Raw genomic sequence first — 27518 nt, 5'->3', positions numbered from 1 at the left:
TTGAAAGGAACAGAATTAAAGTAGGGTCTGTCCTTTCATGATGGGGTACAAAGACGCTATTAGTCAATTCAGCAAATATGTCCTCTGCAAATCAGCTCAAGGCATTCGGAGAGATGACTTTGAAGCAGCATGCTGATGAGGTCCAAAGGGGAGCTGAAAACTTACAAGTGTTTCTACCTGGGCCACACCATCTAGGAAATAACCCAGGAGAAGTGTGCAAGGAATCAATTACTGCCCTCCTAGAGTTGATCTCAGCTGTCTATATATGGTTATAGATTTCCCAGACCTGTTTCAAATGAATTTTCAGAAAGCCTGTGAGCATTGCAAGTTTGGGAGCATCTAAAGAAGGGTCGCTGTCTAGGCTGTGTGCATTATTAGAGGGATGGTGAAGGATCAGGAATCTCATAATATTCCATTGGTTCAAATTGTCTTTCAGTGTTTATTTATTTATTTATGGCTGTGTCAGTAAGTTGTGGCACATGGATTCTTCATTGTGGTGCGGGGACTTCTCTCTACTTGTGGCATGTGGATTCTGTAGTTTATGGCACTTGGACTTAAATGCCCCATGGCATGTGGGATCTCAGTTCCCCAACCAGGGATTGAACCCACATCCCCTGCATTGGAAGGTAGATTCTTAACCCCTGGACCACGAGGGAAGGCCCTCTGACAATATTTAGTACATTTCTTTTTTTTATTGGGGAAGAGAGCATCATTGCAGGTTACATGGCTTTGGATTTAAACAGGTAGGCTTGGGTTTTAAATTTTGATTCTGCCATATGTGGACTATGTGAATTTGGGGAAGTTACTTAATTTCCCAGAGCTCAGTTTCCCCATCAATAAACAGTAATATCCACTTTGCTGTTTTGCTGCAAGGCTTCAATGAGCTCATACATGCCAAAGGTCCTTGCACAGTGGTTACTCAATACATCTCAGCTCTCTTGGACACTGAGTATTATGGGGGCTGAATGAGACAATCCTTTCCTTCCTCCCAGCTGAAAGCCAAGGCTTATTTAAGCATGAAAACATCAGTGTGCCCCATTTATAAGCTTGTTTTACCCTAGGAAACTGATACGAAGGAATCGACATCTGCAGCAATTGCTTCTGCCCAAGTGGCTGCAGCTCCCCACACAGGAGCTGGGGCTGGCAATGGGCTGCTGCTCTCAACATAAGTTCTGGGAATTCACGTCGTTGGCTCTACACACTTCAGTCTCCACTGGGCTGGCAGTCTCTGTGTTGAACTTGGGCATCAGCCAACATCTGAGCTCTAGCCTTAAGTGAGATTGGCTTCAGAGTGTCAGGCACCTGTCTTGGGGGAAAATAGGATTTTCTCTTATTGGTATGGAGTGTCAGATTCTGGCTTTAATAAATTCAGTGTACGTGAAGCAATACCATCCCCCAATTTATACCTGTTGTGTCTTAAGTAATTAGCATCTTCTTTCATTCTCAGAGGTGACCCACTTCAGATAACAAATTACATAGACATAACCATACTCATAGAAATGCAAGTGAAAGCAAGGTGGCTGGGCATGATTCAAGGGCCATGAAAAATTAAAAAAATAAGTTTTAGGGAATTAAAATTTTATTTTCAACACTGAGGAATTAGAGCTACCAGCATATGAAAGTTTGAGTGTGTGTGTGTGTGTTCGGGGGATGGGAAAAGGTGGTGTGCCAGTAGATGTTCAACAACCAGCTCTCAGGGTGTTGGTGCCCTGATTTCCATGGTGTAAATACTACGATCATGGATGATTTCATGCTACAAATCTGATGTTACTGAACACAGGAGTAAGAAAGAGATGTGCACAGTAAGTTCTTGTGAGCTGGTATGAGCTGGCTCCCACGCACCAACGGAAATGGGGATTTAACATGAACTTTGAATACTTCTGTGATGTTTCACTTTTTACAATATTAATGTATAACTTTCATAATAACAAATCCTGCATGTATGTAATATATGTACATGATATATACACACACACACACTCATGAGACATAAATACACACATGAACTTATATATCGGGTTGGCTAAAAAAATTTGTTTGGGTTTTTCTATAAGATCGTACCAAAAACCTGAACAATTTTTTTGGTCAACCCAACATATTTGTGTGAGAGTTGGTCCTAACAGTCTTCCTAAAGTTTTTAGTAAATTTGAGTGAATGCACTTGAGTGTGTAATACACTGAGGGGCTCTCATAAATCTGGCTGCTGCAGGGTTTCATAATTGTCATAAACTGCCATGATTTACCTTGCTAGCCCACATCTGGTACTTAAAACACCTGGCTTCCATGTTGTGATGGAAGCTAAATGGACAGTGGGAGACTGCTTTGAGGACGCGAGTGTGAAATGAGATCTAACCTCAGGTAGGGAGAAAAAGGAGTTCAAGTTCAAATGATGAGCGAACACAACGGGAGGACAGAAGTGTAAAGTTGCCGTTTATCGACTTTGCTCTCTACACTGAAGTGTTTCTGGCAGGTCCTTAGGAGAGTGGGAAGGGAGTGAGGAAGAAACAGTCTGTACTTTCATTTATTGATGCAGCGCCTGCTGGTCACACTGCAACTCGATACAAACAGCCCGGCAGAGAGTGGGGCCCTGACTCTTGTTCTCATCAATGTAAACACAACATTAATATTGAAGATTCAAGAAAATGGGTAAAAAGTCCAGTGTCCCGTCAGTCTGTGTGATGGTGAAGGTGCTGGCCTACCCTTGGGTGGGTCCCCAAGGGAGCCTGAGGTCATAACCTTGGCCCAGCCGCAGCAGAGCAGACATGATCACAGAGGAGCCCCATATATTCTTCCCAAAGTTCTCCCAACGGGCTCATGAATCTTCAGGACTGAATAATGAAAGTTCTAAAGGCCTGAGAGGTTCATACCCTTCGCGTGCACAGAAACCATCCATTTAAAGCCCTGTCCCCATGACTCATCACTGCCCAAAGGAAACGTGACCAGCTGTAGAATAGCTGGTCTTTGCACTTCCACAGTCCTCTGTAGTCCCTGGATTCTGAACAGTTGGAAATTTAAGGTCATGGGGCCTTGAGGACCATCCTGAAGAAGGCTACCCATGTTTAAATACTGGTTGAAGACTCCTGTCTTCTTGGTTGAGCCACTGCTGATCAAGGGATGTTAGCTGAGGCAGCTGGTTTTCCTTCGGAGCCTTAAAGGATCAGGTTTTTTTTTTTTTTTTTGGGATTCTCAGACTCAAAACAAACAAAACCCCCCAAAACAAAACAAGAGTGACCTTGAGGATAAGGAGCCAACCAATCCTACCTCCAGGTCCTGTCAAATACAATGTCCCCATTGGGTTTCCCCAAATAGCTGGTTCGATCATTGGCATGCCCTCCTTTTGGATACACAGTTAAACTGTAGGGCGAAGAAGAAAGTTTTCTCTGATAAAGAGACATTTTTGCTTTTATTTCCTGGGATGGATAACCCCCAGCACCCTGCCTTCCCTTAAAAAAAAAAAGAAAAAGGAAAAAAAGCAATGAAAACATCCCAAAGACCGGGTTGTGTAGCTTTGTAGAAGGATAGCCCCTTTGCTCCCTCTCACCCTCCATGTCCCATTCTTGGAGAGACTGCGTAGATGGGTGATTTCCCCTGCTCTGGGAATGATGGATCATGGGCCAGAGCAGGGTTGGCCGGATCCTTGTCCTAGATCTCCATAATGAGGGCAGCTTAGTTGGGCCAAAGAGACAAATAAAAACAAACCAAAACAGCGATGCTCAATTTGAGTTTGAAGGCTGGGCCCCAAACAGCAAGTGGCTCTCCACCCCCCTGCAGAACGTCTGTTGCTCGTGGTGGGCTTCCTGGTGCTAGCTGTTGTTCTCAGCCGTGAGATATTTGAGGGCAGCAAAGCCGTAGCGGCGGGACATGTCCTGCTGAAACTCTTCCTTCAGGGTTTTGAGACAGATGCGGTATTGCTTGTTGGACCGGAACTTGGTGATGTCGAAGCTGGGGGCGTGAGGCATGTGGATCATGTACGCATTGGGCAGCACGATGAATTCATACTCCTGGAAGCAGACAAGAGCAGACTGAGGCCTGCAGAGTCACCCCGTGATGTATAATGAACACCCAAGCAGACAGCTACTTGACGAAACAAGGGAATGAAGTCGTGAATGACGCCAGTACCAGGGCAGCACCATGGACAGCGTCACCACGCGGATGAGGACAGTTAGTTCAAGGTTGTCTCCATGACCCTGGGTGTATTACCTGGCTTCTCTGAGCCTTAGTTCTCTCATCTATAAAGCAAAAGTAATACGACTGCCTTGAGACTACTCCAGTCTATAGTAGTACAGACACACCTACAGTACCTAGTACTGCACACCTATAGTATACAGTCTATAACTGAACTACGAAGGCAGAACTGAGGAGCTCAAAAAGAAACTTACCGGTCCCACAAATCCCCCTAAATTTACTACCTGGTCCTTTGGAGAAAAGCTCTACAGACCTCTGGTTTAACCTATTAGGATTCTGTAGAATATTTGTTTTGAGGCAGGTGCTCAATAAGTATTAGCTGAAAGAATGAAAGGGTTTCATGATTAAACACCGCCTGAAAATCACTCCTTTCGTTACAGGGTAGAATAGCTGCACCTTATTTGCATGTTTTGTGTCATTTATATGGAATTCCTAGAATGCTTTGTGTCAGTTATATGACTCACAGGCTGAGGGGGTGAAATGGTTTGTTCCAGGACACTCAAATGTGCTGGGGACCTGGCAGAGAACCCAACTCTCATCCAAGGGAGGAGAAAGAAAAATGAATTAGGAATCAACAGAGCTGAGAACAAGTACTGTCACATTCTTACTCTAGGACCCCGAACACATCTTGTTCCTTCTTGAGTCCCTGCCTTCTTATCTCCAAGGCCCTTTCAGCTCTGAGGTTCAGGCCTCCCCTCGCTGCCCCCCCCCCCGCACCCCCACAATACTGGGGCCATAACATTATACTCTTCTCACCTGGGCATCTAATTCCATGATGTGAGCCACCTTGTTCCAGCCAAAGCCCACAAACCTTCGGTCATACTCAGGGCAGTCCCGTCTCACAACAACATACGGCTCGAAATCAGCCTCCCACTCAACCTGGTAAGGCGTGGTGGCAGTCCGCCACTTGGCGAAGTTTGTGGGTGCGTGCCCTTTCGTCCAGACATGGTACCTGGGACACATGGAGAAAAGCCATTGGTGGAGGAGAAGGAAGCAGAGGTTTCCAAATGCTGGTCTGGAGGATGAAGACGTATATGCTGATATAGTCCTTGTTGTAGGTTGAATTTTTGTCTCCATTCCTCTCCTTCCCTCCTGCCCCGGCAGAAGCTATGTTCAAGTCCTGACCCCTAGTATCCATGAATGCAACCTATTTGGAGAGAAGATCTTTGCAGATGTGATCAAGTTAAGAGGAGGTCACAGTGGATGGTTGTGGTCTCTAATCCAAAGTTCTTACAAGAGGAGGAAATTTTGGACACAGAGATATGCAGGAGGAACTCCATGTGAAGATGTGGGCAGAGACAAAGTGAGACACCTACAAGCCAAGGAATGCCAAGGATTGCTGGCAACCACCAGAAGCTAGAAAGAGGCAAGAGAGACATCTGCCCTCGAGCCTTTGGAGGAAGCAAGGAACTACCAACAACACCTCGATTTTGGACTTCTGGTTTGCAGAATGGTGAGGAAAAGTTTCTGTCATTTTAAGCCATTCAGTTTGTAGTACTTTGCTATAACAACGAAAGTAAAAGTTGCTCCGACATGTCCGACTCTCTGCAACCACATGGACTATACAGTCCATAGAATTCTCCAGGCCAGAACACTGGAGTGGGTAGCCATTCCCTTCTCCAGGGGATCTTCTCAACCCAGGGATTGAACCCAGGTCTCCTACATTGCAGGTGGATTCTTTCCTAACTGAGCCACCAGGGAAGCCCAAGAATACTGGAGTGGGTAGCCTATCCCTTCTCCAGGGGATCTTCCTGACCCAGGAATCGAATCAGGGTCTCCTGCATTGCAGGCAGATTCTTTACCAGCTTAGCTACCAGGGAAGCCCTATAGCAACAGAGACAGCCTCTTGCATATTTTTTAAGCATTAGAGTGGTTGAGCAGCTTGACCAAGATCATGTAGTTAATGTTGAAATGCATTTTTCCTGAATTCCTAGGTTTTTTTTCCTACCCTTGTGCTCATGTACTCAGTTGTGTCTGATTCTTTGAGCTCCCATGGACTGTAGTCCGCCAGGCTCCCCTGTCCCTGGGATTTTCCAGGCAGGAATGGTGGAGTGGGTTGCCATGTCCTTCTCCAGCAAATCTTCCCGACGCAGAGGTCAAACCTGTGTCTCCTGCATTGCACACAGATTCTTCACTGCTGCACCACTGGGGAAGCCCCTTGGGTTGGCCAAAAAGTGTGTTCAGGGATCTCCATAACACCTTAAGGAAAACCCTGAATGAACTTTTTGGCCAATCCAATCCATCCTTCACTAATGAAGAGGCTATCGCTATGAAAAGGTACATGACTTTCTGGATTGCTGTCTGTCATTTATATGGAACTGCAGGCTAGTCTGTAACAGGAAGTGGAAGGCAGAAATCTGGGATAACTTTTGGTGACCCTGCCCTAGTATAGTGTCCTTCCTCTTGAGGCAGGACCTATGAGCATGATATCACTCCTGCAATTATGTTACATTATGTGGCAAAAAGGATTTTTGTAGATGCAATTATGGTTACTAATCAGTTGACTTGAGACTACTGGGGTGGGCCTGACCTAATCATATGAACCTTTAGATCTGGGTTTGGAAGAAAGCAAAAAGCCATGTGTGAGCTGCCTATGGGGTTCATGTGGCAAAAAGCCTGTGGGTAAATGGTGACCTCAGTCCTCCAATCACAAGGAAAGGAATCCTATCAGCAACCAGTGTGCCTGGAGAAGAACCACACACTCTAGAGACAACTGCAGCCTCGCCCACACTGATTTCAGCCATATGAGAACCATAAGCAGAGAATCCAGTCATTCCATGCTTGGACCTCTGACCCTCAGAAAATGACTGTGAGATAATCAATTTGTATTGTTTTGAGCTTCTAAACTTGTGGTAATTTGTTATATAGCAATAGAAATGAATATAACTATGGATGGCACTAGTGGTGAAGAACCCACCTGCCAATGCAGGAGACATAAGAGATACAGGTTCAATCCCTAGGTCGGGAAGATCCCCTGGAGGAGGAAATGGCACCACACTCCAGTATTCTTGCCTAGAGAATCCCATGGACAGAGGAGCCTGGAAGCCTATGGTCCATAAGGTCACGAAGAGTTTGACATGACTTAGCAACTGAACAACAATAATAATAATGATAATAAGCTCTAGTAAGCACTTAACTCTAAACTGGTTATATTGTACTACCCATAATTGTAAGTTCTCATAATATACCCAATATCAAGTTACAAATAGCAATAGGTAGACCAGGGATTCATACCTAGGCAGCCTGGTTCTAGGGATAGGACCTTTAATCAGGTTAAGGTCTAAGTTAACTATGCTGAGTTACCTCTTTTTATATGTCAGTGTCACCACACTCTCTGGCCTGTATCTAGAACAAGTAGTCAATGGGGGTTATACACTAAGTTGAATGAATGAAAGAAAAATCTAAAAACCTGAGAGGCACCTAAGACAGAAGCCAGTTAGTGGGGCAGGAATATGTCTCTGGATGCTAAAAGAGATGGGGGCTGAGAGCCAGTGAAACAGCAGATGGGGCCCAAGGAAAAGAAAATTCTAGAAAGAAAAGCTTCAGAAAATGCCCCAAGAAACCTACTGTTACACCAGTAGACAGTGGTCTCCAGAACTTGCTTTCTGAGACCATCAACATTAGCCTCCAAAAAAAAAAAAAATGATGAGAGACATTTCCTGGGTCCACCTTGTGGGATGCCGCTTAGAAGAAACTTGGGGCACTCCGCTTTGAGCAGAGGTTCTCCAGCTGGCATGCGTATCAGAATCCCCTGGAGGATTACTTAACTGTCAGACTGCTGTATTCCACTCCCAGAGTTTCTGATCCAGTAGGGCTGGGGTGGGGCTTGAGACGTGGTGCTTCTAACAAGTTCCCAGGGGGTGCTGATGCTGCTGGTCCAGGGACCATGCTCAGAACTGCTGTCCTGGAGGACGGGTAGACCTGAGCATGATTTATTAGTTCAGGTGCTGTTGGGAGTAGATTTCAGCTGCTAGGAGGTGTAAGAGTTCATCATTTGGAAGGAAGGTGACAAAGCAGGTTCTCAGAGGGAAGGTCTGTAATTCAGCACTCAGCATGCTGGCTTGCAAGCTCTTGGCCAGAGCAGCGATCACGGACACAGCAGGCCAACCCCCAGCTCTCCCAGCTCTCAGGCCCTTGGACTTGGCCTTGAAATGAGTTCTTAAATAACCTGGGGATTTGGAAGGAAGGCTGCTTTGGAGACTTGCCAGGTGATCAGCCTTTGGGATGACCACCTGGAGTAGGAAATGGCAACCCACTTCTGTACTCTTGCCTGAAAAATCCCATGGACAGAGGAACCTGGAGGACTACAGTCCATGTGGTCTCAGAATCAGGCACCACTGAGTGAGCACACACACAGCCACTAGGCTATGGAGTCCAAAGCCTCCACTTTTGCCTGCATTTTCAGACGCTGGTAAATAAATTCAGGACTTGACTGGTGGTCTGATGGTATTTTGGTTAAGAGCCTAGGGTCTGTGGTTCTTAGACCTGGGCTGAATCCAGGCTCTGTCATGTACTGGCTGTGTGGCTTGGGCTAGTTATGGAGCCTCTCAGAGCCTCAAGTTTCTTTGTCTGTAAAATGGGGACTGCATATCTGCCTCAGGGATTTGTTGTGAGGGTTAGATGAGCTGATCCCAGTGCCTAGCTCATGGTTTGTTGTTCAGTTGCTAAGTTGTGTCCGACTCTTTGTGACCCCATAGACTGCAGCACACCAGGCTTCCATGTCCTTCACGCCACTCCTCGATTCCTTTATCTGTATGAGAGGTGAAAAGGGAGCTCCTCTGAATTGTTGCATGAATAACCTATCTCATAAAGTTATCTTCACAAAATAATGCCTGCTTGAGAAAACCTTCTAGAAACTTCTAGTAACTTAACAGTGGTATACAAACCTAAATTATTATTAGGATCTTTTCAGCAAAATTCAGATTGCGTAGAAATGTATGTTCCCAGCACTACACCCAGGTAGTGCTGGTGGTAAAGAACCCACCTGCCGGTGTAGGAGACGTAAGAGGCGTGGGTTCGATCCCTGGGTTGGGAAGATCCCCTGGAGGAGGGCATGGCAAACGACTCCAGTATTTTTTTTTTTTTTTTCACTCCAGTATTTTTTCCTGGAGAATTTCCACGGACAGAGGAGCCTGGCAGGCTACAGTCCATATGGTTGTGAAGAGTTGGGTACGACTAAAGTGACTGAGCACACACGTGGGTTTTTTTGTTATTTTAGTTCAAAGGAAGTGTTTATACTGTTTAAAAGGGAGGCCTTTCTTTAAAATGGGAGCAGAAGGCAGGCACGGCTCTCTCTTACAATCAGGAGACCGAGCAGGATTCCTGCTCACCCAGGGGTGCTCCCCTTAATGGTGCCGTGTGTCCCTGGGGACAGAAGCCATCTGCCTCTGTGCCACTGTGCAGACTCCCTGGCCCTTTGGACAGGGGGACGGGTAGCGCCTCTGCCATGCTTCTGCAGGACTGAGGGGTCTAGGAAGTCGGGGAGATGAGGGATTTGTTTGAACCTGTCACTCGGGCAACAGGACAGACAGCTGCCACACTGCTGTATCCAATCTTGGAGGCACCTGGATGCCTTCAGCTGTTGAAGCTACTACTGCTGCCCATCCCAGGCCTGAGGACCTCAGAGAACAGACCGCTCACAAGAAAAGAAAACGAGAGATGGCCACCGTGGCCCTAATGTGACGAAACCCACTGATCAAACGAGTAAATGGACGAGCAAACCGAGAGGGGAAGTCAGAGTCAGCAGACGGGGCAGAACATCAACTGATTAAAGTGGAGAAGAAAGCAGCTGACCACCCCCCCTCCTGTCCTTCCCACCTGGGTACACAGGGAGAACGCTCTCTCGCTGGTAAGTCCTGTCCGACTCTTTCATGACCCCGTGGACTGTAGCCCGCCAGGCTCCTCTGTCCATGGGGTTTCCCAGGCAAGAATACTGGAGTGGGTTACCATTTCCTCCTCCAGGGCATCTTCCCACCCAGGTCTCAGGCATTGGCAGGTGATTCTTTACCACTGAGCCACCAGGGAAGCCCTACAGGTCAGTCACACCAAAAGCACACGGCATGTGGGAAGAGAAAGAGTTATTCCAAGCACACAGTTTAGGGCCAGCGGTGCTGCTTTGGCCTGAAAATGGTCTAATGCCAGTGACAACCATCGGGGCCAGCAGCTCCTCTGGCTTCTGGTTTCCCAGGAGCGAGAAGGACTTCGGGCTCCCCGTCTCCCAGGGGGTGGCAGTGAGGGCCACTCACCTGAACGTGAAGAGGGTCCCCATGTCTAGCATCGAGAGCAGCTCTGCCTTCGACTTGGGGAAGGAGAGCCGGTAGCGCAGAGTCTCGAACGCGGGGACAATCATGGCCTTCTTGGTGTTGGCGAGGTCCAGCTGGATGACAGACTTCCTGGAGAGAGGGCAGGCAGAGAGACGGGGCCCCTGTGATGCCAGGGGTAGAGGCTGCCCCCAGGCGAGGGCCTGGAGGGGGCTGGCACAAGGAGGGGTCGGAGAGGAAGCCAGGGGCAGCCTCAGTTTAAACAAAAGGGAATCCGAGACCTGGGGGGCCTGGAAGCTTGTCCAGCAGCACTCAGGAGCCTGGATGTCTCTGGGCCAGAAGGCAGAGTCTTTCTGGAGAGAGCAGAGGGGCTGGGGACCCCACCCCTCACGTTCGCAGTGTGTGCCCCTGTCAGAGCCAAGTGCAAAAGCCAAGAGACCAGCATTCGCAAGGTGTGGAGACCAGCCTGCTTGCTGGGTCCCCTGGGCTGGCCACACGCCTGATGCATCACTGGCCACAAGGAGGGCTGGACATAATGCTGATAGATGATCGCCAACCTGGGCATCTTTGGTCCCATCTCTGGGACGCTTCACTCCTTGGACTCCTTCAGATGCTAAGCCTTCAAACTCGCCTAACAGACGCCACAGAGTCAGCACCCAACATGCCAGAGCTCTGGACCCCGCCATCCTCTCCCTCACTCCTGCCTTCTGCACCTCCGAGATCCAGCTCCTGTCTTCTGGATTTGTCTGCCTGGGGCCGGCTCTGAGGCCATCATTTGAAAGAGAGAACGGTCACGGCGCATGAGACTGGTAATGAACCACAGAGAGGACTTAAAAGCCTGGCTCTTCACTTTAGGTGTCTTGCCATATTTTACGAGTAATTCGGTTTCTCATGACCTCAGGTTCTCCTCAAAATGGGGCAATAATATCTCCCTGCTGAGCTGCTGTGGAAACTGGACAAGGTACCAGAAATACCAGTACTGTCAGGCATACCAGGCACATGGCAAAGAGTCTCTGTTATACTGCAGTGCTGTCCTATTCCCAGGCATCTCTTTGGCCATGGCTGTGATACTTCAAGCTGGCTTCCTGCTCAGATTACTGACCCTCGGGTCTCAGGCCAGCCTGAGGTGCTCGTTATCTCTGAGACAGAGAAAGAAGCCTCCCTTGGAGTAACACAAGGTATTTTGCAAAAATGCTGCAAGGAGCAAGTGCAATACAACTGCTTCTTACTTAAAATAACTTTACTCAATAGACCTCTGAGCCTGTGTGTGCAGGACAGGTTGGTCTGCAAGGAGCAGTCACACTGTAAGGAAGTAACTTGTGAACCCAGGCTAGCATGGGACACGAACAGAGAAGCAATCCAAAAAAGAAGAGTGGTAGGGTTCAGTAGCCACAAATGAGGGGGAATCTGGACCAGGTCAAAATAAGGAGGGGTTTCTGAGAACCACTCTTGGTGAAGGGGTCTCACCAGCTCCCAGTGCAAGAGGGTGGTTGAGATGGACTGGGAGTTGACATGAAAATTCTTCAAGTATCATTTGCAGTTCACTCTATAATTATGCTTCAGTTAACTATATACCAAATGATATATGACCCTCACATCACTATTTCAAGACAGATTTGTAAAGGATGACACCAAGATAGAATTTAGGTGAGCTACCCTTGGCTGGTTAGAGGATCAGACGTCTGAGTCAGCTTGTTCTGGCCTGCATTCCTCTTGTCTTTCTCCAAGCAATGCCTTTATACAATCACCTAAGGTTCCCTGGCCTGTGGCCAGACATTCTCTTTCATATCAACCTTATACTGGACATTGGCAGACTGGGGGCTTGTTACCTTTCCTCCAGGAAAGGTACGTTGTTGATGAATTGCTAAGTTGTGTCTGACTCTTTGTGTCCCCATAGACTGTAGCACACCAGGCTCCTCTGTCCATGGGATTTCCCAGGCAAGAATACTGGAGTGGGTTGCCATTTCCTTCTCCAGCGAATCTTCCCTACCCAGGAATCGAATGCTCATCCCTTGCTTGGCAGATGGATTCTTTACCACTGAGCAATCTGGGAAACCCGGGAAAGGCATGCATCTTATTTATTGACATGGGTGTTAGGGATGGGACATATGGGTCTAAAGAATATCCTTGGATCAAAATGGCAAAGCCCCTAGTGGGAGGGAAGATATCCCAGCACTGATGGGTGGTCGCTATTCCTTCAACAGTCACCATGCATTTACTCTGCTTGGAAATACAGAACACCACCTCCAAAGTCTCTTCCTGCCTGATGCTGACGTTCTCATCTAAAATGTTTCAGGATGCTAAAAGCCCAAGGACAAGGATCGCTAAACTAGGACTCAAGATTGCATTTGCAGCTAATTATGTGAAGATATGATTGCTGTGGAAATGGAGTTGGGAGGCTGGGAGGGCTGAATGACAAAGGGAATGGTGAAGTGTACACACACACACACACAACAGCTACAGAGATCTATGAATGTGGGTATCTCTATATAAACCTCAAATAGTTGTTACAATCAAGGTTATTATAGAACCCACTTCTTAAAAAAAATTTTTTTTTTAATTTTATTTATTTGACTGTGTCGGGTCTTAGTTGAGGCATGTAGGATCTTTGATCTTTGTTGCTGCATGTGAGATCTAGTTCCCTGACCAGAGATGGAACCCGGACTCCCAGCACTGGGAGCATGGAGCTTTAGACACAGGGCCACCAGGGAAATCTCTAGAAGCCACTTCTTGGAATAGAAGATGACTCCCCTTCTCATGGCCCTTGTACACAGGGGCAGCCCTGAGCCGTGCTGCCCTACGTGAAGCCCTGACCAGGTGTTCAGGGGCAGACACTAAGGCTGAGCAAATCAGTTTCTCACTCTTGGAAATCTGAACAGATGCAGAGGCTGGAGACCACAGAGCTCACTTGTAACACCAGGCAGCAGTCCGGAGGTTTCTGAATTTCTGCTGCACAGGGGCCCAGAGCTGCCATGGGTTACTTATGGTCTCAAGTACTAGTTTTCTGAATCCTACTTTGTCTCCATAAGATAAACCACTCAGTAATTATGCTTTCCCTTTGATTTCTTTTCATTTTAATTAAACGTCCAGCATTGGTTTCTGTTGCTTGCGACCAAACAACCAATACACTGCAAGGTCCAGAGTAAGCAGACCCAGTCACCAGCATGCCGCCCAAAACTGAGTCCTAAGAAACCTTATTTCCCTCTGCATAGAGAGCGTGAGATTCTGGAGTGTTCTGTAAATTCCATTTAATCTCGCTGAAACACAAAGCGCCACGGAGACGGATTTGTCACTAGATAGGTTCGTTTCAACCTCAGTTCAAGGAGGCTTTGATATCGATGTCCTGAATGGTTCTTATTAAGAAGTTGTTTCAGCAACAAAGTGGTTTCAGGGCACCGACTCTGAGAACATCTGTTCCCTGAGCTGGTAACGGCAGCCTGGGCTTTCCTGCACTAGTGTGTCCAGCCAGCACCTCCCACCTTGGCTGGCCTGCTGACCACCTTGAGTGGCATGGTCTACGGCCACTCTTACTAGAAAGTGAGTCCAGGAGGGGACAGAGTGTCTCCAGGGCAGGTTTTTCCAGGAGCAGAGGGAGGATGCTGAAGTGGGAAGGCTGGCCCAGGGGCCAAGAGACCTGCGTCCTGGAGCCAGCTCTGACAGGCTGAACGGCTCTGGAGCCTGTCACTCATCTCTCTGAGACTAGTTAATCTAGAGTATTCAAACTGATGATTTTTTAAAAACAACATTTTTACTTATTTGGCTTCCCCGGGTCTTAGTTGTGGCACGCACAGACTGATTTTCTTGTGGCACGTGGAATCTTTAGTTGCAGCATGTGGGATTTAGTTCCCTGACCAGGGATCAGACCCAGACCCCTTGCACTGGGAGCATGGAGTCCTAGCCACTGGACCACCAAGGGAAGCCCCTCAGCTGAAGATTCTGGAAGGCAGTCTGGTATGGTAGTAACTAGGCAACTTGGTTTCTGGCCCTGACTCCATCACTCCTCTTGGGCAAGTCACCTGGACCCTTCTGAGTCTCAGGGCTCATACATATGTAAAACATTTCTGATGGGAAAAGGTACGCGTTGCATACAGAAACGCTTGGTGCAGTGCCTGGCACGTACTAGGCACTGACTACTTGATGGTGGCCGCTCCTGATGGTTTGTTTAATGTGTCAGTTAGGCTGGGCTGTGTTGCCCAGCTGGTTGGTCAAATACTCCTCCAGATATTGCTGTGAAGGTATCTCATGGATGTGATTAACATTTAGGATCAAGTAAAAACCCTCACCCTTGATAATGTGGGTGGGCCTTGTCCAATCAGTTGAAGGCCTTAAGAGCAAAAATTTAGCATTACTGGGAAGGAAGGTATTCTACCCCAAAACTGTAACATAGGAATCCTGCCTGTGTGTCCAGCCTGATGGTCTGCTCTATGAATTTCAGACTTGCCACCATCATAGTTCCTTAAAGTCACTATCTAGCCATTTAATCATCCTATGGTTCTGTTTCTCTGAAAAATCCTGACTAGTACACTTGCCCTTGTCCACGACCCCTTCGAAAATATTCACAAGCCTACTAGAATGTTTCAGGCGTGCAGAACTCCTAGAAGGCACCTTAGTTATCTACAGCAGTAATTCAGAATCTTGCTGGTGTAACAGAGCGCCCAGTAAACACAGTGACTTGGAAGCAGCCAGCACCAGGTTCAGGTCTTGCCTGTCACCCTCCTTTGACCATGGGGACCTTGTAGTCACAGCCTTCCCATCTGTAAAATGGACATGACGTTCTTATCAATCGGAACTGCTGTGAGGATGAAGTGAAACCATCGCTCTAGAGACACTCTAGAATAACTGAGGAAGCTTCCTGGTGCTTAAAATGACCAAACTCCAAGACTGATCCTGATAGTTGACTGTGTGTATACCGTCCCCCATACCCACACTCCTTCTCTTTAGAACCCCATCCTCCATCCTAGAGGCAGGCCTCTGTCATCAGGAAAACAGCATAGGTTTCTGACGCGAGGAGATGATGGGAAAGAGTCTCAGAGAAATAAGAAACAGGGATACATTGTGGGTTCTATTGCAGTAAAGATGAGGGCTCTGAGCCTGGGGGCTCAGGTTCGCATCCCAGCTGATTACTTAACCTCTTTGACCTGCGGTTTCCATCTGTAAGATGGGGATGGTGATCCCAACGTTGATCTCGGAGGGTGTTGGTGAGGACTGAATGGGTTGCTATGCATCGAGTGCTCAGCCTGTGCCTGGCAGATGACAAGCTGTGGTATGCCCTGCTCATCAGCATGGCACCCGCCCCGCTCTCTATGCACAGCCTGGCACCCACCCTGGATCTTCCCATTTTGTTGTCACTGGCTCATTTCCTGGCTTGTTGCACCCCGTACCAGGCGCTGCTGAAACACCTGGGCTACACTGGTAAACAGAACAGGCAGACATCCCTGCCCGCGTGGAGCTGACATTTTGTGGTCGGGGGACAGACGAGAAGAACAAAGAGCGAACAGCATGGTACGTTGGAAAGTGAGAACTGCTGAGAGAGAACGGGGCTGGGTGAGGGATGTTAGGAATGCCAGAGGTGGGAAATGGGTTGTGATTTTAAATAAGGTGGTCCAGGCAGGCCTCACAGAGAAAGGGATATTTAAACAAACGGCTGGAGTAGGTGAGGGAGCATGCCGCATGGTGATCTGGGGTAAGAGCTTTCTGGAAAAGGAAACAGCCAGCGCAAAGGCCCACCTGACAAAAGCACAGTAAGGCGCAGAGAGAGGAGCTAGAAAGGGGACTGGAGAGGCTCCTGCGGATTATACAGGGTTTACAGATCACTGAAGGGTGTGGTGGGCAAGTGAACCCCTTCCCCGCAAAGCCATCCACCTCCTAATCCCAGGAACCTGCAGATATGTGACCTTCCAGGGCAAAAGCGATGCTGCAAATGTGATTAAGGATGCTGAGATAGGAAGGTTATCCTGGATTATTCAGGTGGGTTTATTGTAACAGTGAGGACCCTTGTAAGAGGGAGGTAAAAGAAGGAAATGGCAACCCACTGCAGTATTCGTGCCTGAAGAATCCCATGGACAGATGAGCCTGGCAGGCTACAGTCCATAGAGTCACAAAGAGTCAGAGGGGAAGAAGGGATGCAGACACAAGTCAAAGAATGTGGGTAGGCCTCCAGGGAGCAAGAGAACAGCTTTTCCTCTAGGGCCCCCAGAAAGCGTACCACCCTGCAGACACCCTGACCCTTCTCAGCATCCTTACAGCAGCCACAGGAAAACCAACACAAAGGTCTTGGGTTTTACTCAGTGAGATAAGCCACTGGGGAGCTCGGAGCTGAGGGGCGAGAGGATCAGCTTTCTGTATTGAAAAAATCACTCTGCTGCTGGGAGTTGACTGTAGTGTCTCCCAGGAGATCAGTTACAAAGCCCTTGACATAATATAGGTGCTGCCACATAGGATGGCCAGATATTCTGATGTTTCAAGAGGAGCCAACTAAAGTGATCAACACATGTGAGGGCTGGGTGTCTCTCAAGGGATGCCAATTTGAAGAGAGGCCAAGTAGTGAGAAGAGCGTCATCTTCTACAACATCAGGTGATGCAGATTCTATCTCAACACCCCTAACTGTGTAAATCACAGGCAATTTTCTTAACTCTGGGCTTTTGTTTCCTTATCTGGGTAATAATAAATACTTCACAGGCTCAGTTATTAAGAAAGCTAAGATAATATGCTCATTAATTAGTGAATATTTATGAAGCCAGGCAGAAATACAGAGTCCAGAGCTGAGCGAACTGATGATAATCTCTGTCGTGACAGAGCCCAAAGAGGAGGGAGGGGGGGACAGAAATGTAGGGTCTCTGGGGTGGAGTTTCCCAGCACTGAGCTGGGTTCTTCTTTTTTTTTTTTTTTCCTAGAGAGACAAAGTATCACTATATTAAAGATTATTAGGTACTTAAGGGAGAGGGAGTGGGGAGTTACTGTTTGGTTACAGAGTTTCAGTTCTGAAGGTACAAATAGTTCTGCAGATGGATGATGGTTGCGAAACAATGAGACTGAACGCCGCCAAACTATACTTAAAAGATGCAGAGATGGGTTAGGATGATGCATTGTTAAAAACTGTACTTTTATTGGAGTACAGTCACTTTTTAATGTTAGTTTCAGGTGTATAGCAAAGTGATTCAATTATACATATGTTCATTATTTTTTCATCATTTTTTCTTACATAGAGTATCATGGAATATTGAGTAGTTGGAAAACTTGGTCCTTGTTGGTTATCTATTATTAATAATACATAGTAGTGTGTGTGTCTGTGTGTTCATTCCAAGCTCCTGATTTATCCCTCCCCACCAACTTTCCCCTTTGGTAATCACAGGTTTGTCTTCGATAATTTTATTTCCATTTCTGTTCTGTAAGTAAGTTCATTTGTATGTCTTTTTGAAAAAATTAGATTCCACACATGACTGATAACATATATTTGTCTTTGACTTCACTTAGTATGATCATCTCTAGGCCCATCCATGTTGCTGCAAATGGCATTACTGCATTCATTTTTAGAGCTGAGTAATATTCCAATGTATATATGCACATCTTAATCCATTCATCTGCTGTTGTGAATGGTGCTGCAGTGAACACTGGGGTGCACGTATCTTTTTGAGTTATTATTTTCTCAAGATGTATGTCCCAGAGTGGGATTCCTGGATCATATGGTCATTCTGTTTTTAGATTTTAAAGGAATCGCTATTCTGTTCTCTATAGTGGTTGTAACAATTTACATTCCCACCAACAGTGGAGGAGGGTTCCCTTTTCTCCATACCCTCTCCAGCATTTATTGTTTGTAGACTTTCTGCTGATGGCCATTTTGGGTTTGAGGTGATACCTGAAATAAACTACATTTATTTCTCCAGTGATTAGTGAAGTTGAGTATCTTTTAATGTACCTGTTGGCCATCTGTATGTCTTCTTTGGAGAAATGTCTGTTTAGTTGTCATTTTTTCAATGGGCTTTTTTTTTTTTTTTTTTTGACACAGAGCTGCATGGGCTGTTTGTGTACTTTGGAGATTAATCCTTTGTAGGTTACTTTGTTGCAAATATTTCCTGCCATTCCCTGGGCTGCCTTTTGGTTTTGTTTATGGTTTCCTTTGCTGTGCAGAAGGTTTTAAGTTTAATTAGGTCCCATTTATGTTCATTTTCATTTTTGTTACTCTAGAAAGTGGATTAAAAAAGATACTGCTGCAATTTATGTCAAAGTGTGTTCTGCCTATGTTTCATAGTGTCTGGCCTTACATCTAGGTCTTTGATTCATTTCGAGTTTATTTTTGTGTGTGGTCTTAGAGAATGTTCTAATTTCATTCTTTTACAGGTGGCTGTCCAGTTTTCCCAGTATCACTTATTGAAGAGACTCTCTCTTCTTCATTGTGTGTCCTTCCCTCCTTTGTTGCAGATTAATTGACCATAAGTGTGTGGATTTATTTCTGGGCTCTCCATCCTTTCCTTGATCTATATTCCTGTTTTGGGGTCACTGCCATACTGTCTTGATCACTGTAGCTTCGTTGTATGGCCTCAATCTTGGAGTCTGATGTCTGATTCCTCTAGCTTCATTTGTCTCTGTAAGGACTGCTTTGGCTATTTGGGGGTCTTCTGTGTTTCCATATAAATTTTAAGATTTTTTTGTTCTAATTCTGTGAAAAATGCCATTGGTTAAGCTGTGTTCTAAGAAGCAGGAGATGGCCAGTCAGGAGGAGAAGGGGGTTCAAGGTATCTGCAAAGTTTGGAAATAAGGAAGCATAAAGGACCCAGGGGAACTGAATTTCTTATAATGTGCCTGATATATTGTAGGTGGTAAATACACAGTAATCAGAATTACCTATATTCTTCATTGTATTCAGTATCAAGCCCCGTGCCAGGCACTTTATATAGACATTACTCCTTGAATCACTGCAACCTGTGACATATGTACTAGTGTTCCGAGTTTACCAAAGAGGACATTCAGTCTCAGAGAGGCTAAGTAATTTGCCTTGAAGCACAGCTAGTGGTCACCACCATCATTAACAAAGGATGAAGACACTGACATCAATACTGTGTAAATCAAGGCTACACCAGTGTAGAAATAACCTGGAAAGATCAACAATCACAGGATCTATATGGACCAGGTCTGTTAATGCAGTGACTTGGCAGCTAGAGCAATGAGCCTCATGGGAGTTCATGGATCAAGGCAGCTGGTGGGAGAGGTTGGGAAAGGGATGGAGGGAGATGGCAGGAGGCTGGAGCCTGCATGCTGATGCTCTTTACACGGCATCCCCGGGGGGAATCCTACCTAACTGAGCAGACGCCAGGATGCAGGCAGCATTTGGAGATACAGAGGCGTGCACCGACCTCCTGGCTTACTGAGCTTCCTACATTGGTGATTTTTCTTTTCTTTACCATCCACGAGTTTCTCTAACTACTACAGTCTGCTTTTGACTCCTTGGATCAGGCCAAGGTCAGCAATGGCCCCTCATTGTCAAATCCAACAAACTTTGCTGTTCTCATTTTGCTTGCCTTTCCTTTGCACTTGATGCTGAAGACCAATCCCTCTGCCCTGAGCTTGGGAACGCCATCATCTCCCATTCTCTGCTTTGTGCATGAGCCCTCTTGGTGCGCGTTGTTTTCTGGACATCTCTTGCTGCCCCCGCTCCCTGGGTAGGGGTGAAAATCCTCACTCTCTGGTCATGAGGGCTTCCACTCCGTTAACAGAAGTGGCTGGGCTGATTTCCTTGTGTTGGTGCAATGAGTGGCTGAGGCTGATGCTGACAAGTGGCAAACTGCTGGGAACCATGTGGCTGAAGGTACAGGGGCTGCTGTCAGGCTGCCAGGAGAGAACGAGACCTCAGCTCTCAGAGCTTGGATACCCGCAGCATCAAATGTCAGAGAGACCACTTTTTAATCAAGCCTGAGTTGTAAGGAACCTAAGCGATGCTCATACAAGTTCCCAGGACTCACTCACAGGAAAGTTATAGTAAAAGGAACAGGAGGAGGGAAAGAAATTTGTGCTGGAGTGTGCCTCCGCTTCCAAAACCAGAACAGCATCACTCTTTCTCTTAAGGCTTTGTGAGCAGCCAGTTAGAGGAACTTGCTTCCCTGTACCTCCCCTGACCACCTCTGTTGGTCTTGATGTGTCCCGTTTGATGCGGAGCTACATCTTCTATGGGACTGGTTCATTCTGGACTTTAAAAAAAAAAATTTCATATTGCAGTATCGTTGATTTACAGTGTTGTTAGTTTTAGGTGTATGACAGAGTGGTTCCATTATACAAATATCCATTCTTTTTCAGGTTCTTTTCCTGTATAGATTATTTTAAAATACTGACTTCCCTGTGCTATACAGTAGGTCCTTATGGATTATCTTATTTTCCTGCCAATGCAGAAGATTCTGGTTTGATTCCTGGGTTGGGAAGATCCCTTGGAGAAGGAAATGGCAACCCACTCCAGTATTCTTGCCTGGGAAATTCTATGGACAGAGGAGCAATGTGGGCTATAGTCCATGGGGGTCACAAAAAGAGCTGGACAGACAGAGTTTAGCAACTAAACAACAAGTGTGTGTATGTTAATCCTAAACTCCTAATTTATCCCTCCCCTTCCCACCTTTGGTCATCATGTTTGTTTTTGAAGTCTGAGTCTATTTGTATATTGTAAATAAGTTCATTTGTAGCATTTTTAGTTTCCAAATATAAGTGATATTATATGACATTTGTCTTTGTATTTCACTTAGTATGATAATCTCTAGGTCTATCCATGTTGCTGCAAATGGTATTTCATTCTTTTTAATGGCTGAGTAGTATCCCACTGGATATTTGTATCACATCTTTACCCATTCCTCTGTTGGATTTAGGTTGCTTCCATTTCTCGGATATTGTAAGTAGTGCCAACATGAACACTGGGGTGCATGTACCTTCTCAAATTATGGTTTTTCTCTGGATACATGCCCAGGACTGGGATTGAAGGATCATATGAGAATTCTGTTTCTAGTTTCTAAAGGAACCCGCATACTATCCTCTGTAATGGTTGTACCATTGGTTGTACCAACTTACAGTCCTACCAACAATGTAAGAGGGTTCCCTTTTCTCTCCATCATTTCCAGCATTTATTGTTTGTAGACGGGGACGGTGGGTGGTGGCAGCATTAATAACACACAGGTTGGCTGCTCATGTACCCATCAGCTCTGCTGCGCTTGAGGTCAGGGATGAGCCTTGCTCGTGGTTATGTTTCTTGCTCCAGCACTGTGCCAGACACACAGCAGGCATTAAATAAATGAAGGAATCAATCTGTGGTTATCTTACATGATAGAACGGATAGTACTGTGAAGAAGGCCCTTGGAAAGGACAGGGCCAGATGGCAACTGTAGTTCTGTCACTTGGGGCTTTTGATCAAGTTTATCTTCTGCATTTAAAAAATGGTAACGTTTGTGATAAAAACAATCACATTTGTCAAGCACCTAGCACAACTCCTGGTGCATGGAGGGTGCTTGTAGACAGCTCTCAGTCTGCAAGGATTGCCTGCACCCTTGTATCCTCCCAGGAGGCTCACGAGGAGTCGACAGGCACAGCTGGGGTGATCCCTACTTGAAGAGGAGGCTGAGACATGTGTCTTAAATGCCCCCGTACTTCTCTGATTTCTGCTTATTCCTGGAACTGTGTGGGTACAGTGCAAACGAACCAGTGAGCAAGCTGGCAGATGGTGAGAAGCAGCAGGGTTAACACGGCCACGCATGCATGCGATGCCAAGTCGCTTCAGTCCTGTCTGACTCTCTGCAACCCCATGGATAGCAGCCCACCAGGCTCCTCCGTCCACAGGATTCTCCAGGCAAGAAAACATGGCCATAGATACCACCAGCCCTTGGAGGGGCACAGAAAAATGTGTGTGTAGCTCTGAGAAGCCCCCCTGTTTCCAGATACCCCCACACCCCTTATACTGCCTATCTTCAAGAGGACCCGACAGAGCCTGGCTTCCACTAGAGCAACGAGAGATCATCTCAATGACACCTCTCAGGAGGACTTAGCAGCCTACCTCTGGGCTAGGTTTGCTTCTCATCTGCGTGGTAACTGTGGAGGCCGACCTGGGCACAGCCCGTCCCAGGCCTTGCTTCACACCCCTGCTCAGGCGGCCAGGTAATATGGTTTTGTTCAGATTGTATTCCAGTTGCCTAGGAAATAAGTTCCCAGTAGATAGGCTTCCAGGAAATATGTGGGGACAACAGCAAGGACTTGCAAATGAGGGAGGTAAGGCTGACTACAGGGAATGGAGCTGTAAGACACATCAGGAATGCAGGCAGAGATGGGCAAAGTCCTCTGAAACCTGGGGTGGGGGGCAGCAAGACTTGTGGCTTCTGAATTGATGGTATTAACATATCCAGTTGAAGTTAGGTAGGGAGGGGCAGAAAAGAAAGAAAAGCTACGAATGGGCTGTCAGGGCAAATTAATAAAAGAAAAAGCCATTGTTGATTGCACCCAGATCTCTGCCAGGGACTCTGGTCAGTATCTCACGTCCGTCTCAACATCCTTATTCATTCCTACCTGTTTAGCAATTATGTAACCTGTTTCCTGTTAGCAGCTATGACCGAAGAACCAAGGGTGCTTTCTGTGTGCTGTCCTGGGTTAGCTGTGAGCCAGCGGTCACTGGAGGGGCTATCAAGAGCTTCCCAGTTTGGAGGGCAGCCTGCGCAGATTCAGGCCCTACTTGGACACTCACCTGCTCTTACTCTCCAGCAACTTACATCTTTGTGCCACTGTTTTATCCTGTGAGGTGGGGCTAGTGTTAGGACCTGGGCAGATTAAATGGGCCATCTCATGTAGAAGCTGAGACAGTTCTTCAATGCATAGAAGGCACTTGATAACTACAATTGGGGAGGATGATCATGGCCATCACAATGATGACAGAGGTGGGCCCATCAGGCATTTGGATCAACAAACAGGTTAAATACAACTATGGAATGGAGAGAAAACATTTGTAAACAATATAACCTATAAGGGCTTAATTTCCAAAATACGCAAACAATCCAAGCAAAAGGTAGACAGAAGAACTAATAAGACATTTCTCCAAAGAAGACATACAGATGGCCATCAGGCACATGAAAAGATGCTCAACATTTCTAATTATTAGAGAAATGCAAATCAAAACTATAATGAGGTATCACTTCACACCAGTCAGAATGGCCATCATCAAAAAGACTACAAACCATAAATGCTGGAGAAGGTGTGGAGAAAAGGGAACCCTCTTACACTGTTGGTGGGAGTATAAGTGGATGCAGCCATTATGGAAAAAGGTATAGAGGCTCCTCAAAAATACTAAAAATAGACTTGCCACATGATCTGGCAATCCTGCTCCTGGGCATATATCCAGACAAAACTCAAAAAGAGGTACAGACACCCCTATGTTAACTGCAGCACTCTTTACAGTAGCCAAGACATGGGACCAACCTGAATGTCCATTGACAGATGAATGGATGAAGATGTGGTATATACATATATACAAGGGGATATTAGCCATTAAAAAATGAAATAATGCCGCTTACAGCAACATGGATGGACCGAGACATTATCATATTAAGTAAGCCAGAAAAAGGAAGACAAATACCATATGGTATCACTTACACTGGGCTTCCCTGGTGGCTCAGATGGTAAGGAATCTGCCTGCATGCAATGCAGGAGACCTGGGTTCAATCCCAGGGTTGGGGAGATCTCCTGGAGAAGGGAATGGCAACCCACTTCAGTATCCTTGCCTGGAGAATTCCAAGGATTAGAGGAGTCTGGCAGGCTACAGTCCATGGGGTTGCAAAGAGTCAGACACGACTGAGCAGCTCACACTTTCACCTTCATCACTTACATGTGGAATCTAAAATATGCCACAAATGAATTTATTGCAAAACAATCTCACAGACATAGAAAACAGAGTTGTGGTTGTCAAGGGGCTGGGGAGGGATGGAGTGAGAGTTTGGCATTAGCAGATGCAAATTATTATATTAATACACAGAATGGATAAACAACAGGGTCCTACTGTAAGCACAGGGAACTATCTGCAATGTCCTATGATAAACCAACATTGAAGAGGTTATATATTGTATATATATGTATAGCTGAATCACTTTGCCATAGGGCAGAAATTAATACAACATTGTTAAATAACCTGCTTTTTATAAAAATTGAAGTATAGTTTAAGCACAGAATGCCTTTGGATAAACCCAGGCTAAATGGGTTTTCTGCTTAGTAATGCTGTGCCTGTGGGTGTGTTATTTCACCCAGGTGTCTTCATCTGTTAAATGAACTGTGATAAGGTTAAATGACAAAACACATGCAGAAGCTCTTGCCACGGTGCTTGGCCTATAATACATGCTCAACAAATGTTCTCTGTTGTAGAGACAATGACGAACACAAGGAAATGCCACCTGGTCACGTCCCTCATCAAGTAGCCAGTTGGCCTCGCATGGTACCACCTGTTCCTGGCCCTTGTTCACATGTCTGCCCTCATTCAACCGGTGTTGACAGAGCAGCCATCACGTGCCAGGGGACTCGTCTTGGGGGAGGACGGTGAGACACTACCCTGCAGAGGACGCAATAGAAGTGGAATCTGTCACTCCCGTACAGCCAGGATATGGTCTCGACCAATGGGGCAGGTCTGTCCCCTAGGGAGCAAGGCAACGTTGGCAAAAAAGCAAAGCAGAGGGGTTTAAAGCTGCAAGCACTGAACAAAGATGAGGATTCTGCTGGGTGAGGGAAAGAGGTGGGACACCTGCCCCAGTCTTGTGGATGTGGGAAGTGCCAGCTAATGGAGCTGTCTGAGCTTCGGCCATTCTGCAACATTCCTCAAACACGCCAAGACAGTCCATGCCTGGATACCAACTAGTCCTTCACGGCTGAGCCATTTTCAAGGCCTGCCCCGCCCACCCACACTGGGTCATCGTCTTGTGGGTCTCAGCTCCTGTAAATTTATCTCCTACCTGTGTTGCTATGAGTAGCGGCAGCGCCCGCAGCTGGAGCGCCCTCTAGAGCACAGACCCTGCATGGACAGGAACCTGGCCTGTCCCACGCACTGCGCCAGCCCCAGCGCCTGGAACAGGGCCTGGCCACGCAGATGCACGACCACACCTGTGCAGTGTGGGACATTGCAGCCACGTGCTTTCCGACCATTACTCCACTTCATCCTCCCAGAGCCTTCAGGGCGGAGAAACCTTGTGGTCCCCACTCACAGGAAGTTTGAGAGGTTAAGTACCTTTCGGAAGGTCCGTGAATGTAGGGTAGAATGCTCAGTGTTGAGATGCAGGTCTGAGTGACTCCAAGGACAGCACCGCCACGATGCTGCCTGCCGCCGAGTGGATAGTAGGTGCTCACTCAGTAGTTTTTAAGAGTGAATGGGTATGAGTACATAGTTTCTCATTTCTTAAAAAACGAGATCGTTACACTAAGTTGCCAGGCTGTCCTGAAGGCAGCAGAGTGTGCAAGAGTGGGGGGTTCTGGGTGGGGGCCTGGCAGAGACATTCAGTTCCGTGTGCTGAGAAGGGGCCAAAACACAGACAGTTAACTCCTGTTGAACGCCTACTAGAGCCCCCACAAAGCTATGATTAGCCCCTTTACTAACTGAGGAAAGGGGGGTGGGGAGATGAAACAAGCAGCCCCCAAGGCACATCCTGGGTGAGCACAGCAGAACCTGGTTCCAAGGCAGGTCTGCGTGACTTCCGCCATGCCTGCGGAATCTCACTTGACATTTGTGAAATCAGGAGTGAAGGCTGCACGTCTCCACGCTCGTTTTTTAGAAGAACCAGGGGGAGGGGGTGGGAGAGAGGTTTCAGTGAAACGCTGCAGCTGTGTCTATGCATAGAGCCCATTTCATTATTTCCCAATTGATCTGTTTGTTTTTGCTGTAATGTTAGCTAGTTACTAAGCAACTGCTGGAGAGCTGGGATGCTGAACTTTTTTTGGTCATCAAGTAGCCCCCACCCCCCCAAAAAAAAGGTGATATGGGTAAGTATTTGGGGGTCTGATAAGACTGCCAATCAGACTGCTCTGGTATACTGAGTTTCAAGGGGGAATATAGCTGCTTCCATTTACTGAGCAGCCTAGTGTAGGGGTGTCTACCTTTCTTCTTGGACAGTAAGAGTTAACCTCCCTGGGCATCAGTTTGGTCACCTGTTATAACACTTACCTCATAAAGAAGTGTTGAAGAGTAGAGGAACTTTATATAAAGCAGCTGGCAAGGTTGCTGGTAGCTGGTAAGGGTTCAGTCAATAGCAACTATCATCATTTTTAGCAGTAATGCTTTAACAAGGCTTGGGGAGAGTATTTTGTTGGATATCCACGCTGAAGAAGTCAATCTTTGGGGGTGGTGTTGGGGCTCACAGCTGCCATGCAAACTGTGCCCTGAACCTCATCCCAAACCAATGCAATGCTGGTCACGAACATATCCACTTTTAGTGTTTGGATCAGGAACAAATCTATCCCACTCACTGAAAAAATTTTCCTTAAGCCTACGGCAAGTCAATATGGTTATCTTCACATGAAAAGGACTGCGTGCTGATTTGGGACTTATTCTGATAGAATCATACTCCTTACCAGTTCTCAAAATTTTAGTTCCTAGGGATGATCAAGATCAGAGGTCACATTGACAAGGGATTAATCACCAAAATTTACAAATAGCTCATGCAGCTCTATGTAAAAAACAAAACAAAAACCCAATGCAATAAAAAAAATAGGTAGATCTAAAGACATTCTCCAAAGAAGACATACAGATGGCCAAAAAAGGACAGGAAAAGATGCTCAACATCATTAATTACCAGAGAAGTACAAATCAAAACTACAATCAGGTATCACCTCACAATGGTCAGAACAGTCATCATCAAAAGTCTACAAACTATTAATAAATGCTGGAGAGAGTGTGGAGAAAAGGGAGCCCTCCTACACTCCTGGTGGGAATGTAAATTGGTACTACTACTAATGGAGAACAGTATGGAGGCTCCTTAAAAACCTTAGTGTAGACTTACCATATGATCCAGAATCCTACTCTGGGGCATACATCTGGAAAGAAAACATCATCCTAAAGGATACATGCACCCCTACATTCACAGCGGCACT

General features: G+C 46.5%; 1 protein-coding gene across 2 annotated transcripts in view; it reads right to left on the bottom strand.

The window, feature by feature from the left end:
• Positions 1 to 2406: 2406 nt before the first annotated feature.
• LARGE1 (LARGE xylosyl- and glucuronyltransferase 1) overlaps positions 2407 to 27518 on the bottom strand; it is a 591484-nt gene continuing 566372 nt past the window's right edge. For both annotated transcript variants that reach the window (XM_043880667.1, XM_043880668.1), the window contains 3 exons: positions 10430 to 10576; positions 4941 to 5136; positions 2407 to 4000 (listed from right to left, as the gene is read on the bottom strand). In XM_043880667.1, coding sequence (XP_043736602.1) covers positions 3803 to 4000; positions 4941 to 5136; positions 10430 to 10576 — 541 coding nt within the window. In that variant the 3' untranslated portion in view covers positions 2407 to 3802. The remainder of the gene's footprint in view (positions 4001 to 4940; positions 5137 to 10429; positions 10577 to 27518) is intronic.

Source organism: Cervus elaphus, chromosome 22, assembly GCF_910594005.1.
Source record: "Cervus elaphus chromosome 22, mCerEla1.1, whole genome shotgun sequence".
NCBI classification, from domain to species: domain Eukaryota; kingdom Metazoa; phylum Chordata; class Mammalia; order Artiodactyla; family Cervidae; genus Cervus; species Cervus elaphus.
The sequence above is the reverse complement of the archived record's forward strand: the minus strand, read 5'-3'. Positions and strand labels throughout refer to the sequence as shown.